Source organism: Bos taurus, chromosome 28 (genome assembly GCF_002263795.3).
Source record: "Bos taurus isolate L1 Dominette 01449 registration number 42190680 breed Hereford chromosome 28, ARS-UCD2.0, whole genome shotgun sequence".
Classification (NCBI taxonomy): Eukaryota; Metazoa; Chordata; class Mammalia; order Artiodactyla; family Bovidae; genus Bos; species Bos taurus.
The window spans coordinates 25,744,184-25,758,795 of NC_037355.1; the positions used below are offsets into that span (position 1 = coordinate 25,744,184).

General features: G+C 47.0%; 1 protein-coding gene across 4 annotated transcripts in view; it reads left to right on the forward strand.

Annotated features, from left to right (window-relative positions):
- The window catches only part of HK1 (hexokinase 1), a 112,543-nt gene that overhangs the window by 88,562 nt on the left and 9,369 nt on the right, over nt 1-14,612 (forward strand). For all 4 annotated transcript variants that reach the window (XM_024986501.2, XM_059882407.1, XM_059882406.1 and 1 more), the window contains 6 exons: nt 2,370-2,603; nt 5,360-5,664; nt 6,564-6,712; nt 7,019-7,138; nt 8,814-8,909; nt 10,713-10,812. In XM_024986501.2, the coding sequence (XP_024842269.1) occupies nt 2,370-2,603; nt 5,360-5,664; nt 6,564-6,712; nt 7,019-7,138; nt 8,814-8,909; nt 10,713-10,812 (1,004 nt within the window). The remainder of the gene's footprint in view (nt 1-2,369; nt 2,604-5,359; nt 5,665-6,563; nt 6,713-7,018; nt 7,139-8,813; nt 8,910-10,712; nt 10,813-14,612) is intronic.

The window sequence follows — 14,612 nt, forward strand, 5'->3', positions numbered from 1 at the left end:
AGGGTCTTCACCAGACAGTGTTCCAGGGAACCCTACTGACCTCAAGATCATTAGATGTTCCCCGAAGAAATGGGTTTTGTGGTCACTAGGACTGGGAAATATTTAGAGAAGTATAAGTACTCATTAACATATAAAAGAAAGCCTAGTTCACTTTGGGTAACTGGTCATTTCCCACAATCCTTTTGAAACTGAAGCACCCTCTGCACTCTCCCTACCCCACTCCCCTCTCTGTCTCCCACCCTCCACCCCCCCCCCCCCGCCCCGTTCTTTCACTTGTTCACAGCCACACATGTTCCTTGGCACAAGTTTGAGAAGCACTGGTTAACAGATGAGATAGGACAGATAGACACAGAAGGACAGAGTCCAGCCAGCAACCTAGCTTCTATCTTTTGACCTCAACATAAGAACCCCAGACTTCTCTGTCTCAAGTCCACCCAAGGCCTGCAAATAACAGGCCTTGATGTAGCCTAATGTCTGAAGGGCACCTGTCCTGTGACTGGTTCCGTGTGCCACCAGGTTCTATTCTGGATTCAGGAGACTCCACATAGCCATGTGAGGCCACCTGCTTAAAGATAGGGTTAGCCTGATGCTAGAGATGCCCTTTCATGCCCACTGCCCATGGTGTGGTCCTGGAAATTCAGAGCTGGTGGCATCGTAGCTTGGCTCCAGGGAGAAGATGCTGATGTAAATGGAAAGGGGTTTATCTGAACCTACTCTTTTTGAGTCCTGGCCTTTTCTTAGGACCTCTCCTTCAGGACCTGCAGTGCTACAGTCAATAGGGAGCCACACTCCCGAGTTTCCAACAGTCTCCCTTCTCAGGTCTCCTGCTCAGCTGTTGGGAGGGGAGGGAGCAAGAGACTTGTGGCTTATCTCAGAATCATTGACAAAGTCAGGAAATGCCTGCCTTCCTCTGGGCCTGTTTACGGTGTTGGCTCTTTGGTTACCAAGAAACAAAACCCACTTGAACTAGCTCAAGAAGGCATCTATGTTGTAATAAAGCCTATCTCAAAAAAAAAAATTTATTAAGAACATCTTACCAGTGAAGATATATTGGAAGCATTCTCTTTAAATTCAGGACCAAGATAGTATCACCTGATTCTTTTTTTTGTTTGTTTCATTGGAGGATAATTGCTTTAACAATGCTGTATTGGTTTCTGCTATACAACAACATGAATCAGCCATAAGTATGCATATGTCCCCTCCCTCTTGAACCTCTCTCCCACCCCTTCCCACCCCTCTGGGTTTTCAGAGCACCTAGTTAAGTGCCCTGTGTTAGTAGCACCTGTTTCTATTTAGCATTGTCCTGGAGCCTTAGCTCCAATATTTTTTTACGAAACAAAAAAGGAAAAGAAATTAAAGGCATAAGAATTAAAAAAGAGGAAGTAAAACTGTCATTAATTGCAAATATATTTGTATGGAATACCAACATATCTAGACAAGTGATTAGAATAAAAAAGAGGTTAGGAATGATGTCTGGAGATAAGATACAAAAGTTAATTATATTTCTATGTATTGACAGTAATTAAAATATGTACATATTTTAAAATCTTTTAGACTATTTTTAGAATTACAGAAAAACTACAAAGATAGTATGTATCTCTTACCCAGTGTTTCCCGTTGTTAACATTTTAATATGGTACATTTAAAATACGTGTGTATATGTACTTTTTTTTAAGACAACATCTACAATAGTAATAAAACTATATCCTCCAGGATATACTTTAAATTCAACAAAAGCTATACAAAGCATATATGCAGCAAATTATGGACTTCCCAGGTGGCTCAGTGGTAAAGAATCCACCTGCCAAGCAGGAGAAGTGGGTTCGATCCCTGGGTCAGGAAGATCCCCTGGAGAAGGAAATGGCAACCCACTCCAGTACTCTTGCCTGGGAAATCCCATGGGCAGAGAAGCCTGGCAGGCCACAGTCCATGGGGTACCAAAAGAGGTGGACATGACTTAGCGACTAAATAACAAAAATGCAGGAAATTAAACGCTGACTGGAAAAATCGTGGAAGAATGTGTAAGAATCCAGGGGCATACTACAGACCCAAAGACCAGGAGATTCCCTCACATCTCTGAAGCACTGAGCCCTGGGATGCAAGCAGCTATTTCTCCACCTGTTCCGGGCCCATGTGGTCTGCCTCTCTTCTCCTCCATGTGCCTGACATAACTTAACCATCACAGTTTTTCCTCCTGCTGCTTTCTGACTTCTTAACGGAGGAGACCCCGTCTCAGGCACTTTTCCCTTGCCACACACACATGATGAATGATCAGTTCACCTCCCCAGGACCTTCAAGCCCCAGTGCTCACAGCAGTGCACTGCCTGCTGTAGTCCTTAACTAACGAGTTTTGGCCTCTGACTTCACAGGAATAAGGAAGGCCTCCACAATGCCAAAGAAATCCTGACCCGCCTGGGAGTGGAGCCGTCTGATGACGACTGTGTTGCGGTTCAGCATGTGTGCACCATCGTCTCATTTCGCTCTGCCAACCTGGTGGCGGCGACCCTGGGTGCCATCTTGAGCCGCCTTCGAGATAACAAGGGCACGCCCAGGCTGCGGACCACGGTTGGTGTCGACGGGTCCCTTTACAAGACGCACCCACAGTGAGTCCCCTTTGCTCTAATTGGCACTCAGCACCTGCCCTGGCTAAGGACCGTCTCCAGAGGTCAGACTTTTGCACCCAGTGAAAGTTTTTGGCAGATAAGACAACATCTAGTTTTGGACAGAAGGGTCAGAGTTGCCCACTTGGAGAAATGTCTGGCTCTCAGCTGATTCCCACTGGTGTTGCTTCTGCACTGCTCTGTCATCTCTCCTCATTTCAGAAGTCTCGTTAGAGACGTCTCTAGCTGCCGGGAGCACTGGGTGGAATGTGTCTGTATCTTCAATTCTTTTACTTGTCTGCATTTAATCAGGGACCATCATCCTCACTGTAGTTTGGGTCATACATGTGCTGCCCACATGCCTGTGTTAGAAGCTCCTGTGAGTTTCTAAAGCTCCCCAAACACTCAGATAGTACACAGGCGGCTTGTCGACGCTTTGCATCTGCAAGCCAATGAGAGATTAGGTTGTCAGTGCTGCTGCTGCTGCTAAGTCGCTTCAGTCGTGTCCGGCTCTGTGCGACCCCATAGACGGCAGCCCATCCAGCTCACCCGTCCCTGGGATTTTCCAGGCAAGAACACTGGAGTAGGTTGCCATTTCCTCCTCCAATGCATGAAAATGAAAAGTGAAAGTGAAGTCGTTCAGTCCTGTCTGACTCTTAGTGACCCCATGGACTGCAGCCTACCAGGCTCCTCCATCCGTGGGATTCTCCAGGCAAGAGTACTGGAGTAGGGTGCCATTGCCTTCTCCGATAATCCTGACTAAACCAAATACCGAAAGGTTGTCAGTAGTCCTCACTTAGACGCTGCCTTCTTGTCTGTTGGACTCCTTAGTGTCAGAAGCCTTCTTTGGCCACTAAGAACACGGTTTGTATTTTTTTAAAAAGCTAAAGGTGAATTCTAAGTCTTTATGTACTGAGTTTTATTTGTTTATTTTAATTAATTTTTTAAAGCTTTTTTTGATGTGGGTCATTTTAAAGTCTTCATTGAATTTATTACATTGTTGCTTCTGTTTTTTTGGCCATGAAGCATGTAGGATCTTAGCCCCCCTTTCAGGGATTGAACCCACACCCCTGCATTGGAAGGTTAAGTCTTAACCCCTGGACTGCCAGGGAAGTCCCTGTATTGAGTTTTTAAAATGACTGCCTATAAGTTGTTTTTTTTTTTTTTTTTAACACATGACCTCAGATATTTCTCCCATTGTATACATAATGTGCCTGTGAAGTGGCTTGCAGATACTGTGCCTTCATACTAGGTCTCGAAACAGTTAAATGAAGACTGACTTAAACAGATAATTCAGTGTTACTGAGGGGATGGGGTTTGAGCTAGTTAGCTGTTGTTATCTGCCAGGTTCACAATTTTATTTCTTTGTATTCTTAGAGTGTTTGTAAAATTTTTGATAATGCAATTAGCCATTAAAAAATTCCTTGGCTTATTTTTGGACAAGAAAGCTTAGGCATTTACATCACATTAAAATAATTTTCTAGTTGTGATAAAATGTACATAATATAAAATTTACCATCTCAACCATTTTTTGAGTGTACAGGTCAGTGAATTTAAGTTCATTCATACTGTTGTGCAGCCATCACCACCAGCCATCTCTTGAACTCTTCATCTACAACATCATATTAAAAAAAATAATTGTTTAAATACAGATTAAAATACAAAGTAACATATTTTTGGTATAGAAACTTCAAATAGTTCCAAAACTGCCAGAGGGAAGTCATTTTTGATCCCATCCCCTGGAACTGACCATTCTTATCATTTTGGGGTTCTAGATTCCCATTTTCCTTTGGCAAGCAGCCTTCCATACTTACAACAGACCACAAACCTGGAGAAAATTCTGTGTCATACTGAGTCCTGTCCTAAAGTCCTCTTCTAACCACTAAAAAATATCTCAGCTCTTGGGGACTGAGGGAGAGGGCCAAGTGAAAATGAAAAACAAGAGCAAGTCTTTATTGAGCCCCTGCTTAGCGCCAGTTATTCACTGAAGCATTTGATGAACTCAGTTGAGTTCCTTCCTCATCATTGTCAGCCAGATGCTGCCATCTGAATTGACTCCAGGATTAAGTAATAGGCCCAGGTCCCCTGGTGTGGAAGTGGGGACTTTTTTTTTTTTTTAAGATTTTTTTATGTGGACCATTTTTAAAGTCTTTATTGAAGTTGTTCCAACACTGCTTCTGTTTTACATTTTGGTTTTTTAGCCCTGAGGCATGTGGAATCTTAGCTCCCTGACAATGGATCTAACCTGTACCCCTTGCACTGGAAGGCAAAGTCTTAACCACTGGACCTCCAAGGAAGTCCCTTCCGGTCTGACTTTTAAGCACTGGGCTCTTTCTTAACCAGTGAACTGTATTATCTCTTTGTCAGGGTGGACAACAGATTTTTGAACCCTGAATTTTCTGTACTCGATACAATTTTTTTTTTGGCTGCACGGTATGTGGGATCCTAGTTCCCTGGTCAGGGATCAAACCTGTGCCCCCTGCACTGGAAACATGGAGTCCTAACTATTAGACCACCAGAAAAGGCCCTCGATATTCGTCTAATAATGAGAGCCCCCTCTTTTGTCTGTGACTATGGGTAATTTCAGTTTTCCTTTTTCCCTGTCTGCGGTCGCTAACTTGTCTACAGTGGATGTGTTGTAGACTTGAATAACGAGGAAAGTGAGTGTAGAAGATGGAATTAAAGTGTGGAAAAAGAAGGGGATCCTAGGGGTCCCTACAGTCTGGCTCAGTCTATCTACTGTGCACCCCTCCCCCCAGGTATTCTCGGCGTTTCCACAAGACTCTGCGGCGCTTGGTACCCGACTGTGATGTGCGTTTCCTCCTCTCCGAGAGCGGCAGTGGCAAGGGGGCCGCCATGGTGACTGCCGTGGCCTACCGCCTGGCTGAGCAGCACCGGCAGATAGAGGAGACCCTGGCCCACTTCAGCCTCACCAAGGAAATGCTGCTGGAGGTGAAAAAGCGGATGCGGGCTGAGATGGAATTGGGGCTGGGCAAGCAGACGCATGACAAGGCTGTGGTCAAGATGTTGCCCTCCTTCGTCCGGAGCACTCCTGATGGGACTGGTGAGGACCTGAGCTGGGGGTTCACACGTGCCTCCTGCTTCTAATACCAGCGGCCAAGTCACTGGGGCTGCCGGGAGGTTGGCTTCTCCAGGGGACACATTGACACTGGGATGGGTGGCATGATTTTGGCAAGAGTTAGAAACTCACTGAAACCTCTCAAAGATTTTTTTTTTTTTTATGTAGACCATTTCTAAAGTCTTTACTGAATTTGTTACAATGTTGCTTCTGTTTTATGTTTTGTGTTTTTGACCATGAGGGATGTGGAACTCCCCAACCAGGGATCGAACTCATATCCCCTGCATTAGAAAGTGAAATGTTAACCACTGGACCACCAGTGAAGTCCCTCTCTTCCACATTTACCACTACTTGCTTGCTGCATGTGAGACTCCAGGCAGCTGACCTCCCCTGGTCCGGACTCCCACGCAGGCGCTGTCTTTAAAACCACAGCCCTGACTCGGAATTGTTTAAAGAACAGAGCTGGGCGGATTCTGAAGCACTGAGATTGCTTGTAGGTCCTTTGCTTAACACAGTAAGGCAGAGGAAGGATAACACTCAGCTCCTCCTTCCCAGGTGGAGAGTGTGAGAGGCTCACAGAGGCCTGGGGAGTTTTACATCCAGGCACATCGGAGCTCAGCATCCAACCTGTGCTGTGACCTTGCTGATCCAGTTGGTTCATCCACGGGGCCTTTTGTCTTCTGGTGTGACTTGGAGACTGTAGTGGTCATGAGTTCGTGCCCACCTCTCTGAGTCTGGGCTGTATGCTGAGAAAAGACTAAACAGTTTCTCCCCTGTGTTTGATAAGGGTTTCCTCCCTTGAAGGTTTGAAGTCTTGGACTTACTGGCTGCCAGGAGGTGAAATTCACTCTTCTTGACCTTCTTAATGTTCTTGACTACAACAGAGAACGGTGACTTCTTGGCCCTGGATCTTGGAGGAACGAATTTCCGCGTCCTGCTGGTGAAAATCCGTAGTGGGAAAAAGAGATCGGTGGAAATGCACAATAAGATCTACGCCATTCCCATTGAAATCATGCAGGGCACTGGGGAGGAGGTAAGATAGTGTTGCTTTTCCCTCACCAAGGCACGTGTGCGACACACACGTGGCCACTGGCGTTACTGGGCCCAGAGCCTCCATGTGATACGCTCTCCAGGGCAGTTGGGTCCGTGCTGCCCCAAAGTGTCAGGTGCATTCAGCCAGTCTGGGCTGCGGATGCTCGGGCCCCTCTGAAGATCCGAGGGAGGGCACCTTGCTCTGCCTGTGTCATTGTGTGTGTGTGTGTGTGTGTGTGTGTGTGTGCGTGCGCGCTGAGGGTGTGAAACCAGAGCTGCATGAGTAATCCCTTCTTTTCTTCTAAAGCTGTTTGACCACATCGTTTCCTGCATCTCTGACTTCCTGGACTACATGGGCATCAAGGGCCCTAAAATGCCTCTGGGCTTCACATTTTCGTTTCCCTGCAAGCAGACGAGCTTAGATGCGGTGAGTCTCTTTTTTTCCAGGCCTCAGACGTCGGGCAGTGCTGACCGACTGTTGGCCGGTGTGGGTCAGCTCTTGAAGCCTCCTCCAGACTCTGTGTCACCCCTCGATTCTGGACAATTTAGCTGTCACAGAGGGTTGACCCAGCTCTTAGGCCACACCCTCCGAAACATCTTCAGACTCTTCTCTACTCTTCTTTTATTACTTAAAGCATGTGCCTCTTCTGGAAGCCTTCTGGGCCTCCAGGCAAAAAGAATCTCGCCCTCCTTAGTGTCTCCTGTTTCTTCTCATGTTGCCTGGTTATAGCACTTTTTACCCAGTTTTTAGTGCTCTTCTGTATCTTTCTTTTCTTCAATGTCATTTGATTCTTGAGCCAAGGACCTGTGTTCCCCACAGGCCCTAGCCCAGTGTGCCAGCAGAAAAGATGCTTCATAAATGTTTATTCAGTAAATGGAAGGACACAGGGTTCAAGGTCAGGGCTTGAGCACCTGCTGAGGACTGAGAACACTGGGCAGGCAGTTCCTGCCCTCAGGGAGCCCCCAGTCAGTGAAGCATCCCAGCCCTTAGACCAGCAGCTCCAGCGCCACGCTTAGGGGTCCTGGTGGGGCAGGGGGACAGTCCGTGTGGAAGGAGCTGACTGTTGAGAGTCATGCAGGCAGGCCCCATCCTGTTGTTGCGGGTGCCTGTGTTTTCCCAGGTAGGGGTATGGCCAGGGAGGAAGCTGTGGTGCTGGCATCACATGACATAGGTCTTAGGCCAGGGTTTGCAGCATATGATTGGCAGCAGTTGAGAGGCTGGGTAGGGCCACCTGCCTCTGGAAGCCAGTTAATCCAGTCACAGTGCTGACTCGGGGCTTTTTCCCTCTTAAAGGCTTTGAGATCTCAACAGGTGGATCCACGTAAACTTGTTTTGGGCAGTTTTTAAGGGTGATTTTTTAAAGGTCTGGTGGTTTTTAAAAGCAGTTCACTTGTACCGTCATCATAGTGAGTACATAGCTGGCAAGTATATAAACTCCAGTCAAGCCTAAAGTTGACTTTAGGTAGTAACAGAGTTACTGAAAGTTTGCATTTCTGCACTTCTGTTTTGGGCAAACTGTTCTTCAGGGGAACTAGTTGGTTATACCACGGGCAGCACCATTAACTCTCTATGCTTCAGTTCAGTTCAGTCGCTCAGTCGTGTCCATCTCTTCGTGACCCCATGAATCGCAGCACGCCAGGCCTCCCTGTCCATCACCATCTCCCGGAGTTCACCCAAACTCACGTCCATCGAGTCAGTGATGCCATCCAGCCATCTCATCCTTTGTTGTCCCCTTCTCCTCCTGCCCCCAATCCCTCCCAGCATCAGAGTCTTTTCCAATGAGTCAACTCTTCGCATGAGGTGGCCAAAGTACTGGAGTTTCAGCTTTAGCATCATTCTTTCCAAAGAACACCCAGGGCTGATCTCCTTTAGATTCTCCGTTTGTGAAGTGGCACTTATAAACCAGACCACTGTGAGAACGGTGAGAGGGGGCAGGCCTGGGAGGACTCTTCATATTCTACTCGTTTGTGCCTCAGATTTTCCAGCGTCATCTCGCTGTACTGTCTTAGCAGGTGTTTACTCTGGAAGGAGGGAGTGGCATTTTGTGTTCTGCCTGGAAGGATTAATGACACAAGACTCTGCGGTGCCCTTCTTGTTGCAGGGTATCTTAATCACCTGGACCAAAGGTTTTAAGGCAACCGACTGCGTGGGGCATGATGTAGCAACCTTACTGAGGGAGGCGATAAAAAGGAGAGAGGTAACTATTAAAAGGATGTTTTTAAAAATCTTTACTGCTTTTTTCAGGTTATGTTTTGATCTTTTGGCTGTACCACATAGCATGTGGAATCTTATTTCCCCAAGCAGGAATTGAACCCTTGGCCCTTGCATTGGAAGCTCGGAGTCTTAACCACTGAACTGCCAGTCTTAACCACTGAAGTGCTCCTTTCTTCAGATTATAAAAACTGTACTTGATTGGGAATTCTCTGGTGACCCAGTGGTTAGGACTCCACAGTTCCACTGCAGGGGGCACAGGTTTGATACCTGGTTGTGGAACTAAGATCCCACCAGCTACTCTGTACGACCAAAAAAAAAAAGGTTGTACTTGTATAGAATTCAGTCGATATAGAGGTATGCGACAAGAATACTAACATTCCCCGCAACCGATGGCAATAAAATATCAGAACAGTTTCATGTTACTAAGGGATAGTTTAAGGAATGTAAAGTCATGGCTCTCCTCTAGCTTGAAAAAGGGAAAAGCAGCTCCTGTCTATGCGGCACAGCCTGGCACTGTCACGGGGCACAGCCACCATCACAGCCCCCCTGCGACAGTGATGGAAGCAGGTGAGAAAGAAGCACTCCATCATCACAGCAGAACTTGGCTCACACTTGGAGATGGCCCTGCCTCCTGACTGCACCCAGTCCAGAGCCAAACCCCACTTCTTGGCACCCTCCCTAAAACCACCAGCACAGGCTCAAATCCCATTCTTGTGCTTTTTAACACATTCTGAGTCACCCCATGGGATGTGTTTGCCTGTGTTGCAGCCAACCAGCCAGGAAGCCCAGCTTTATCCACTGTGGGTGCGTGTCTATGGGTGTGGTCTTTGGCTGGAGGACATTGACAAAACGTAAAGTGAAAAATCAGCTCCTTAGTTAATGAGAGAATCAGTAAGAAGTTAAAGAAAAAAATCCATTCAAGTCTCTCTGGTTCAGAAGAGCAGATAAATACACAGGCAGTTAGGAAGGCTGAAATGAATAGGCACGAAGAGGAGCTGGTTGTTCCTGGAAGAATATGCTAGACAACAGTTAATGTTTCATTGAAAAGTAATCTGATGACTTATTTTGCCCATTTCACAAACTTTTAGTGTTATTCCAGTGTACTTTCCATGTGTATACAAATACACACACATTTTAAAAATGGGAGTCATTCCATATTTACTATATTACAGCTGCTTGGTTTTTTTTTTTTTTTTTTTCCATTTAATATGAAACCAGGAGTCTTTCACATTACTACATAGAGGCCAACCTCACTCGCTTTCTTGGCTGCACAGGATTCCAGGGTTTGCCTGCGTAGGCCTTCCATAGCCCCCTTTGATCTGCATTCCAGTTGTTTCTCCTGGCTCTCCTGAGTCACGGAGAAAATACGCTTGTATGTGCCTTTGTGTACTTGCTTGCCTGGACAGATTCTGAGACGTGGATTTGGTATTTCTGTCACACCCTCTGAAGGCTATCGTTTTTACCTGCTGAGACGGAGAGCTGCGTGGCCATGATCCCTCGGCTTTTCTCCGTCCCACAGCGCCCTCTGGGCTGCCTCTCTGGTGCTCAGTGGCATCTTGGAAATGGGTAGAATGCATCCTTCTGAATTCAGGCTTCAGATGCACCTTTAATAGCAGATGTTTAGTGAAGGAGCATCTCGTTACCTTTCACAGGCTGGTAAGGAAACAGTTTCAGATGACGCACCAGTGGCTTTCTGACTGGCATGCAGCAGAATGAACCTGCAGACCTCAAGCCGGGCAGTGCGTGTCCTTCCCCTAAAGCTAAACTTGTCTCTTTCTTTCCAAAGGAATTTGACCTGGATGTGGTGGCTGTGGTCAACGACACGGTGGGCACCATGATGACCTGTGCTTATGAGGAGCCCACCTGCGAGGTTGGACTCATCGTAGGTGGGTGTCCTAGAAGGTCTTTTTCCGTGGCAGGGAAGGCTGGGTTTTCCTGTTTTGTGGGGCCCTGAGTCAGCATCTCAGTGCTCGATGGGAGACATCGTACATCTGTCAGCACTGTCCCTTTACACTGCCAGAGTTGCATTGTGGACTGAGGCTGCAGGGCTCTCCAGAGGTTTCCCCTCCTAACACCCACCCCAGGAGGCTGTGCACTGACCATGAGCAGATTGTCAGAAACTGAACTTTCCGGGAGTGAGGCTCCTGGTAGCTCTCATGGGCCCAGTGGACAGGGTGGGAGGGCCTGGAGCTGACCTACTCAGCAGGGCAACTCAAGAGGGCTTGTATGGAGGGACTTGGGCAGGTGTTGCAGGGCCAGGTCTGTGGCTGGGAAGGAAGCAGAGCCTGCCCTTTTGCTGACTGTAGAGAAGGGCCAGAGGGCAGTCTGGATGCCATTTGGCCTTCAGCAGCAGTGGCCCACCAGCTGCTGAAGAGAGAGGCATGTTACTGAGCCAACCTAGGTCTACTCGCCCAGTAAAGCCAATCTACTGACACTGGGATATGGTGAAGGGAAAACCACTTTTTTTTTTTGGATAGAAAAAGAGGTAGTTTATTAGCATAGGATAAAAGTACAGCATTTATTGTAAGGCACCATACAAGGAATCCAGGACAGTCAGTGCTCAAAAAGTCTGAACTCCCCAGTTGGTTTCAGCAAAGTCATTTTAAAGGGCTTCCCTGGTAGCTCAGACGGTAAAGAACCCACCTGCATTTCAGGAGACTGGGGTTTGATCTCTGGGTTGGGAAGATCCTCTGAAGGACAACCCACTCCAGGATTCTTGCCTGGAGAATCCCATGGACAGAGGAGCCTGGTGGGCTACAGTTCATGGGGTCCCAAAGAAGGCCAGGTGAGGGAGGGAGTCCCAGAATGTGATCATCTCATGCACAATTCTCTGACTGGTTGATGGTGAGACAGCAGGGTGGTGTCACAGGGGTTAACATTATCAGTCCTTAGGCTCCACCAGGCCTGTGGGCTGTGTGCCCAAGGTCAGCAAGAAGCTAGTATCTTCCATTTGGTGGGGGTTTTGGCATCTGTAAAACAACTCAGGAAATGTTCTTCGGATGTATTATCTAGGCACTTCAGAGAGGAGCTAAAGCAGACTGTGGGAGAAGGGTCTGTCCAGGGAAGGCCCCATAGGTTCCTGCTTGGTTATAGGCAGAAGGATTATCTTTTGGCTTTTCAGGCTTTTCCTTTATAATCCAAGTAGGGGTCTGGGCCTTCAGAGCACAAAATTCCAGAAGCATCTTGATTTAGGTTGCAAGAAAACCATTTGTTTAATTGATCCTGCTCCTAGTCTCAGGAATGCTAAGAAAATGCCTGGTTTCTTAGTCAACACCTGCAGACCTCCCTGGGCAGAGAGGGTTAGCACCCTGCTGCGTAGACCTGGGCGATTGGGAGAAGGCCCCAGCAGGCTGCCTTCCTGGTGCCAGGAAGACCTTTTCCTTTATTAATCCACTTTTGGCTTCAGTGGAGATTTAAAAGACTGAGGAGCAGCTCCAGGGGAAGGTTGGTTGAGGCCTGACTTTGGGGCGCTTTGTTTCTTTCTTTCTTTTGCAAAGCTTGCTTTCTCCTCCTGGTCCCTTCCCCTTTCTGCTTATGAATGGCCTTAGGTGTGAAATGCAAAGCTAGAGTGACTCAGCACTTTCTCTGCTTCCGGCCTGACTGAGTAAGACCCACAGATGTAGGGACAGGGGTGTGGGGGAGGTGTAGGAGGGGTTCTGCTGCCTTCAAAGTCACTCTTTGCCATCAGTTGATCTCAGCACAGAACTCGCCCAGCAAGTTTGCATATTTCATTTTTTTTTTTGTACCCCTTCCATTTCTGGGCCTCTTCTCTCAATTTTACACTCTAGGTGAAAGAGAACTGAGAAAGCAAAAGTAATCCAGTGATGTTAATCCAAAACTGGGCTGGCTTCTTGGTGGGCATTGAGCCCAAAGACACAGCCAAACCAAAGATCAGAAGGAGAACATTGGGGATCTTTCCCAAAGCAGTGTTGGGGAAGTTTTAAGCTAAGGGTACTTGCATATGCATGAAATACCTTGGGCTTGGTCGGAGGAGAATTCAGTATAGAGTTGGGGCAAAAGTTGACAGTCCAGGTTTAATTTGATTTAAGTCACAAGGGTCAGAAAGGTCAACATCATCATCCCTTCAGTCAGTTCAGTTGCTTAGTCGTGTCCGACTCTTTGCGACCCCTTGGACTGCAGCACACCAGGCTTCCCTGTCCTTCATTATCTCTCTCGGAGATTGCTCAAACTCATGTCTATCGAGTCAGGGATGCCATCCAGCCATCTCACGCTTTGCTGTCCCCTTCTCCTCCTGCCTTCAATCTTTCTCAGCATCAGGATCAGTTCTTTGCATGAGTCAGTTCTTTGCATCAAGTGGCCAAAGTACTGGAGCTTCAGCTTCAGCATCAGTCCCTCCAATGAATACTCAGGACTGATTTCCTTTAGGATTGACTGGTTTGATCTTCCTGCAGTCCCAGGGACTCTCAAAAGTCTTCTGCAACACCACAGTTCAAACGCATTAATTCTTTGGCGCTCAGCTTTCTTTATGATCCAATTCTCACATCCATACATGACGATCTGGCAGTTGAGTGCCTGAGCAGGGTTTAAAGTCTGCAAAACAGCTCAGGAAAGTGCTTCAGGCTAATCTTTAACATGAAACAGAACTAGGAATCTTTACAACTGATTTATTATTTTTGCTATTATTACTTCTCTTGCCTGATAATAGTTTATTCTTTTGTCCCTTAAGATCATTATTATTGAGATTTGTTGAAGAGCAAGAATTGTGGCCAAACTTAGATCACAAAATGCATTAGGCCAAAATGGCTTCACTAATGTCAAGAAAGTCATGCCTGTTTATCTTTCTCCAGGGACCCCCTACCCTATCTGCTTATAGTTATACAGTCAGAAGCATCTGCAAATTCTACTTAAGTTTCTTTAAAGGGCATAAAACAACCTGAGCCCACTTGTCTAGTTGGTAGGGGTGTCTTTGTGTCCCTTAATGATGTTGAAAATCCATCTACTGTGCATCCCACCCAGGGTGGGTCCATGGTGCTCTAGGGCCTTGTGAATCTCACGTGTGGTCCATGGACCAGCAACATCAGCATCATCTGAGAGCGTATTAGAAATGCAGGGTCTTGGGACTCACCCTTCACCTCCTGAATCAGGAAATCCATCTTAACAACTCCTCAGGGGATTCAGGTATATAGAAAAATATCTGTGTGAGGGACTCCTTGTTTGGTTGATTGGTTTTTAAATTTCCCGTCCATTCACCGAGACAAAGCCAACAACCACAAGTTTGATATCTGGCAATTAAAACTGTTATGAAAGTTTTAGAACACTTCCTCCCAACATCTGTACCTAAATCCTCCTGGATGAGAACAGCAAACAGTTTGGGTTCCAACCCTAGTCCTTAAGGGGCCACACTCCGAGTAGCCCTGTCCTGGGAGATCACGGATGGAAATCAGAGGCTCCTGACCCCCTGGAAGCCATTTGTCAGACTATGTGTATACAGTGTGTGGGTGCACCTGGGGAAATGGCCCTTTTCTCAGGAGTGTGTGTATGCTAAGTTGATTCAGTTGTGTCCGACTCTTTGCCAGGCTCCTCTGTTGGATTCTCCAGGCAAGAATACTGGAATGGGTTGCCATTTCCTCCTCCAGGAGATCTTCCTGACCCAGAGATCAAACCCATATCTTTGACGTCTCCTGCACTGACAGGAGGGTTCTTTACCACTAGTGCTACCAGTTCC